The 7,251-nt window shown below is 41.1% G+C and overlaps 1 protein-coding gene across 1 annotated transcript; it reads right to left on the minus strand.

Moving 5' to 3' along the window:
- Window positions 1–206: 206 nt before the first annotated feature.
- Window positions 207–1,593, minus strand: LOC147422116 (uncharacterized). Its single transcript, XM_086503183.1, has one exon. The coding sequence runs from the start codon at window positions 1,551–1,553 to the stop codon at window positions 354–356; it is 1,200 nt and encodes a 399-aa protein (XP_086359309.1). The 5' UTR covers window positions 1,554–1,593; the 3' UTR covers window positions 207–353.
- Window positions 1,594–7,251: the final 5,658 nt, after the last annotated feature.

Below are 7,251 nucleotides of genomic sequence, written 5' to 3' on the forward strand. Positions count from 1 at the left end.
AGTGACTCTAATAAGTGTGATACATATTAACCATATCCTAACATGTACAAAATCTTTGCTAATAAAGATTCTTGTATTAGTATTCAACCAAATATAAAATTGAAAATTTGAGCTATGCTTAAGAAGATCGAAGCATTGAAAGGTTGAAAATATAAATTCTTTACCTGGTTAGAGGTTTTAAAGAATCATGTAGGCTTTGGCTTTAAGTGGCTACATGCTCATTAGAACTTAAACACCATGGTTCCTAGGTGACATGGATGTTACTACATTGAGCTTCAATTGACCATATCAACTCTATGGATGTTATCCTTATGAGTGGTGGGATCAAGTGCATGACCACTTGATGAATGATTTTAAACGATAGGAGGAGAGGGGTAGACAGGGGGAGAAGCGTAAATAGGGGAAGGCTCCACGTAGGTGGGTGGTGGGGGAGACTTGTAGGTGGGAGAAGGCTCGACATAAGTGGGCGGTGGAGGGGACTTGTAGACAGGGGAAGGCTCCTCATAAGTGGGTGGTGGAGGGGACTTGTAGGTGGGTGAAGGGTCTGCATAAGGTGGGGGTGGGGGTGACTTGTAAATGGGAGATGGCTCATAAGTGGGCGGTGGAGGGGACTTGTAGGTGGGTGAAGGGTCGGCATAAGGTGGGGGTGGGGGTGACTTGTAAATGGGAGATGGCTCATAGTGAGGGGGTGGTGGTGACTTGTAAACGGGAGATGGCTCGTAGTAGGAGGGGGGCGGCGGAGACTTGTAGATAGGAGAGGGGTCGTAGTAGGGAGGGGGTGGTGGTGACTTGTAGGAGACAGGTGAGGGTGTGTAGTAGGGAGGGGGTGGGGGGGACTTGTAGTAGATAGGAGAGGGTGTGTAGTAGGAAGGGGGTGGGGGAGACTTGTAGACGGGGGAGGGCTCATGGTAGTAGGTGGGAGGGGGAGGAGACTTGTAGTAGACAGGGGAAGGCTTGTAATAGTGTGGCCTGTAGTAGGGCTTGGGCTTGTAGTAGACAGGGGAAGGCTTGTAATAGTGTGGGCTGTAGTAGGGCTTGGGCTTGTAGTAGACAGGGGAAGGCTTGTAATAGTGTGGCCTGTAGTAGGGCTTGGGCTTGTAGTAGTAGGGTTTGGGCTTTGAGTAGTAGTAGGGCTTGGGAGCAGGCTTGTAGTAATAGGGTTTGGGCTTTGAGTAGTAGTAGGGCTTGGGCGCAGGCTTGTAGTAATAGGGCTTGGGCTTTGAGTAGTAGTAGGGCTTGGGCTTGTAATAGCTGTGGTAGTAACGGGGCTTGCGCTTGTAGTAGTAGTAGGGCTTGGGCTTCTTGTAGACAGGCTTGGGCTTGGGCTTGGGTTTGTAATAAGGCTTGGGCGCGTAGTAGTAGGGTTTGGGAGGCGGTGGCGAGGGCGTCTTGTAGGATGGGACAGGAGAGGCGGCCTTCTTCTTGGGGTAGTACCTGTGGCTATCGTCCTCCTCATCTTTCACGGGAGGGTAGTAGCTGGCCTGCACGCTGAGGAAGGCGGAGGCCAAGAAGGCCAGGAACAGGAGGAGAGGATGACGGAGTCGGAACCCCATCGTCGTCAGCAAGCAGTGAGCAGCAGCTAGTGGGGGGTGGAGGAGCGAGGAGAGCTTTCTGCGTCCCTCCTTTTATACTACTATGTCGCAAGCACGAACTGCTGCTCTTGTCACCAGGCTGTACTCGACGTACTCTACGGAGGGAGGGAGGGAAATGCTCTTGACGTGCTGAACGACGTGCATGCAGTTCGCTTAAGTGATCGTTGTTGAACGTCGTATGAAGCGTGCAGTTCGCTTAAGTGATCGTTGTTGACCATTTCGTCCTCTCCTCGTTAGTAGTGGACAATCTGCATGGTTGTGCCATTACGACACTTCTTTAATGTTTTTTTCCGAAAGAAGAACAATTTTTTTTATTAATTGAGGCTGCTAATTATTAATTGAGGTTGTTATCTCTTCATCAAAACATGTTAATCTTTTTACTTGATGCACACACGTTACATTCAACCTTTTGATGCATGACTTAGGGTGAAGGTATCTAGAGAGGGCCCTAACTTTCTAGGTAGCCTAAAGGTTTTAGCCATGGATACCGAACACTTATGTCATACCTTGCAATAAGTGACGTTCAAGAGACCGGAGTCAAGAATTTCACCACATTTTAGTGATTGACGTAGTCCATAAGTATGTATCTTCTCAAGTAACCATGGAACTAGCTAAAAGCTTCACACTCTGTCTTCATTCTAGGCATATCATGTTTGGGGAGGATCCCAGCTTGCTCTGCATTGGGATATTGAGAGTGGCGCAAATGTTGCAGTCTGTCTTTGTTTGAGCAACAAACGTGAGAGAGTACCGATGTCCAAGATTTCTCTTAGCCCACATAGAGTCCGCAAAGACGTAGCAACAAATTGATTTGTAAGTATGCATCTTCTCAAGTAACCATTGAAGTAGTTGAGAGATTCCAAACCCTACAATATCTTGCAATAAGTGCAATTCAAGAGTCACGAGCCAAAAAGTTCATCGCACTTTACTCCACAATGTGCTTCATCATCTAAAACCATCAGCAACCAAAAGCGGCTGAAAGCAAGGGATGGTGCTACAAAAAAAGGACCAATTTTTTTTCCACCTTATTGGTACCACTGAAAAAGTGGGGACTGGTAAAATTTTTGTAGTTTGTGTCAAAACTTGTCCGACATTCTATTTTGATGTTCCTCTTTTAAAGATGTACCCAATGATATATAATATGATAACTAATTTCTTTTATGACTTGGATAAATCGCATTGCAAAGATTTGTCAAAGTACCATCAAAAGGTACTGTCAAGGACATTACCTTTCATGTTGGAGGTTGGACGGCTTCAACTTCTTATGGATTCAATACCTTTGCTTGAGTTATGATTGGAGTAGACGATACCTTCTTTTGCACATTCCTTGGAGGTGGAACGACAAGAGTATCCTTGGAGCTTCGAGTCACTTTCTTTTGGACCATCGTATCATGAAAGAGAAGAGGAAAGCTTTGATGTGAAAAGCAAAGTTATGATTCCTTCCTTGTCAAGAAGATTGTAAAAGAGAGAGAAAGAGAACTCAGCAATCCGAGGGACAACACGATGGTGGTAGAGATGGAGGTTGGTTGAGGGTGAGAGGTTGAGGGAGAGAAGGTAACTTCAGCATTATGGCAAGAGAGTTTTTGCTTTCTGAGAACTTCTATGTGTGTGTCTTGAAAGTGAGAGAAGAGGGGCCTTTATATAGGATCTCAAGAGCCAGAAGCACAAGCTAAGAATAGCAGAAAGCAAAAAGATAAATTCACACGTGTTCGCGACTATTATAAACTTTTTTTTTTTTTTGCAAACAAGCTCTGATGTGCGATTTTGAGTCTCTAATTTTAGAGTAGGCTTGGATTCCAAGGAAAGAAGCTCTAATCTGGTCTCACTTCCCTTTCTTCTCTAAAAATACACTTTCTTTCCTAAAAATACTCCTTCTCTTCAAAAAATACTCTTACTTTCCTAAAATTACTCCTTCTTTCTTGATGCTTAAGTTTCCCATGTCAACCTATTGTTTTCAAGTGAATAAAAGCCATAATTAATAGTTTCAGAGTCCGATTGTTGATCCGATAGTTCCATTCAAACGCGTTATGACTTGACAAAATGTGAACCTTAAATACTTCTACAAAGTAAATGAAATAGTTTTTATTGAAAAATGTTGGGTACATTCTAGATGTTGTTGTCGATCGCATTGATAAGTCAATACCATGTGATGACAAAGAGTCTCCCATTGGGGTTACCCTATAGAGCTTCGTGTCTTCCAAGAAGAAACACTCTATTGAAAGGGAGGGGTCTGATGTGGAGAAGACTGAGCAGTTTTTTCAAGAGGTTGGTGAGAAAGATGTGGATGTTGTCTTCGATGGAACTAAGAAGTTGATACAACAAACAATTGACACGGATGTCCAAGAGTCTTTGATTGATTTGATCATGCAAAGCTTCGTGTCTTCCAACAAGAAGTGCACAATTGAGTGCACTTACAACAAGAAGTGCACAATTGAGTGCAGCATAGTGATAAGCTCAGTACTCCACCCTTAAACTTACAACTTTTCAAATTTCTTTATGTACTTACTATTGTCTTCTTTGTCCATGCACAGTCAGAAAAGAAGAGACAGCACTTAGAAATGGAACATGCAAATATATTCATATTGGAAGGATATCTCAAAGAAAGGGAGGATCTCGATGTGGAGATGGCTGTGAATCCGTCATGTGACCACAAAAAAGGAAAATTAAAATCACAGAGACCCGTGTACGCAAAAAGATTTCCGCATGAGCATGAAATTCTTGTCTAAACCTCTATACACAAAACTCCTTTTAGTTGTGCAGTGCAAATGCCCAATAGCACAGTGTACATTAGCGTGCGAGCATGATCTATGTGTTGTAGTATCAGTGCGTAGTTTCAGCACTAATAATAACCATTTAATTTCTATTCAAAACCACCTAGTCAAGGGTAGAAACCATATGTCACATATGTAGAAACCACTTTTTCATAGAACTACCAATCATCTACTCAATGCAACAAACCACATAGCTGCAGCTAGAAACCTATCAACAATCACTACAAACGTCCCAATAACTAAAAACAAAGAAAAAATTCAAGCACTTCCAACAAACACTCATACAAGACTGTCAAGGATTATTAAGAAACACCTACACAGTGCTAGAAAATCAATAGTCCAATCACAAAAGCACACATTGTCAGAAACCATTTTCAAACTGCTTGAAACCTGACAAGAAAAGCTAGAAACCTAGAATCTACCTCTAGAAACCTCCAAAGAACTATTGATAACCATTTAGATGCTCCTTGAAACCACCTAATAGAATCTAGAAACCATGTGTAACACTGCTAGAAACTACCTTGTCATAAATTATCAATCATCTAATCAATGCAAGAAACCACATAGTTGCAGCTAGAAACCTATCAAGAAGCAATAAAAACCTCCCAATAACTACTAGAAAGTGCCTACTTAGTGCTAGAAACCAGAAGCAAGTCAAGCACTACCAACAAACACTCCTACAATCCTATCAAGTATTACTGAGAAACACCTACTCAGTGCTAGAAACCTGGTAGTCCAATCATAAAAGCATAATAATGCGAGAAACCTCCCGCAAACTGCTAGAAACCTAACAACAAAAGCTAGAAACCTCTCAAAAACTAATAATAAACTTCCCAGTAGTGCTCAAAAATTAGAATTTATCGCTAGAAACCTCATAAGCACTATTGATAACAATCTAATAGCTAGAAACCACCTTGTCATAGAACTACCAATCATATACTCGGTACAAAAGACCACATAGTCGTAGCTAGAAACCTATCAATAAGCAGTACAAAGCTCACAATAACTACTAGAAAGCCCCTACTTAGTGCTAGAAACCAAAAGCAAATCAAGCACTACTAGCAAACACTCGTACAAACTTGTCAAGGATTATTGAGAAACACCTACTCAGTGCTAGAAACTCGTTAGTCCAATCACCAAAGCACAATAGTGCTAGAAACCCTCCGCAAACTGCTAGAAACCTGGAGAACTGCTAATAACCTTCAAAGCAGGGCTCGAAAAGTAGAATCTATCGCTAGAAACCTTCTAAGCACTATTGATAACCAGTTAATTGCTAGTTGAAATCACCTAGTCAAAGCTATAAACCATACATAACATTGTTAGAAACCACCTTGTCATAAACTACCAATCATCTACTCAGTGCAAAAAACCACATAGTTACAGTTAGAAACCTATCAACAAATAGTAAAAACCTCCCAATAACTACTAGAAACCACTTACTTAGTGCTAGAAACCAAAAGCAAGTCAAGAACTACCAACAAACACTCATACAAACCTGTAAAGGATTACGTAGAAACACATGTACTCAGTGCAAGAAACCCGGTAGTCCAATCACAAAAGCACAACAATGCTAGAAACCTCCCGCAAACTGCTAGAAACCTGACAAGAAAATCTAGAAACCTCTGAAGAATTGATAATAGCCTTCCAAGCAGTGTTGGAAAACTAGAATTGACCCCTAGAACCCCCCTAAGGACTATTAATAACCATTTAATTGCTACTTGAAATCACCTAGTAAAAGCTACAAACCTTATATCAGATTGCTAGAAACCACCTTCTCATAGAACTACCAATCATCTACTCAGTGCAACAAACCACATACTAGAGACCTATGAAGAAGCAGTACAAACCTCCAAATAACGACTAGAAAGCACCTACTTAGTGCTAGAAACTAGAAACAAGTCAAGCACTACCAACAAACACTTGTACAAACTTGTCAAGGATTATCAAAAAACACCTACTCAGTGATAGAAACCCTATAGTCCAATCACTAAAGCACAACAATGCTAGAAACCTCCTTAAAACTGCTAGAAACCTGACAAGAAAATCTAGAAACCTCTCGCGAATAGCTAATAACCTTCAAGGCAGTGCTCAAAAAGTAGAATCTACCACCAAAAACCTAATAAGCACTATTGATAACCATTTACTTTCTACTTAAAACTACACAGTCAAAGCTAGAAACCATATGTAACATTGCTAGAAACCACATTCCCATAGAACTACTAATCATCTACTAAATGCAACAAATCACATAGTTGCAGCTAGAAACCTATCAACAAGCATTACAAACCTCCCAATAACTACTCGCAAGGACACACTTGGTGCTAAAAATGAGAAGCATGTCAAGCACTACCAACAAACACTCGTACGATTACTAAGAAACAACTACTCAAGGCTTGAAGGTAGTCTAATCACCAAAGCACAATAGTGCTAGAAACCTCCCGACAACTACTAGAAACCTAACAACAAAGGTTAGCAACCTTTTGAGGGATGCTAATAACCTTCCAAGCAGTGCTAGAAAACTAGAATCTACTGCTAGAAACCTCCAAAGCTCTATTGATAACCATTTAATTGCTACTTGATACCACCTAGTTAAAGCAAGAAACCATATGTCCCATTGCTAGAAACCACCTTGTCATAGAAATACCAATCATCTACTCAATGCAACAAACCACATAGTTGTAGGTAGAAACCTATCAACAAGCAGTAAAAACCTCCTAATAACTGCTAGAAACTTGACGAGAAAAGATAAAAACCTCTCAAGAACTGCTAATAGCCTTCCAAAAAGTGGTGGAAAATTAGAATTTACCCCTAGAAACCTCCTAAGGACTATTGATAACCATTTAATTTCTACTTGAAATCACCTAGTAAAAGCTCGCAACCATATGTCACAT

Source organism: Adiantum capillus-veneris, chromosome 27, assembly GCF_014529385.1.
Source record: "Adiantum capillus-veneris isolate H3 chromosome 27, ASM1452938v2, whole genome shotgun sequence".
In the NCBI taxonomy this organism is placed as follows: domain Eukaryota; kingdom Viridiplantae; phylum Streptophyta; class Polypodiopsida; order Polypodiales; family Pteridaceae; genus Adiantum; species Adiantum capillus-veneris.

Bases quoted from the DNA above. Each gene is read 5' to 3' on its own strand.
- LOC147422116 (XM_086503183.1), bottom strand. From the start codon at position 1,553: ATGGGGTTCCGACTCCGTCATCCTCTCCTCCTGTTCCTGGCCTTCTTG.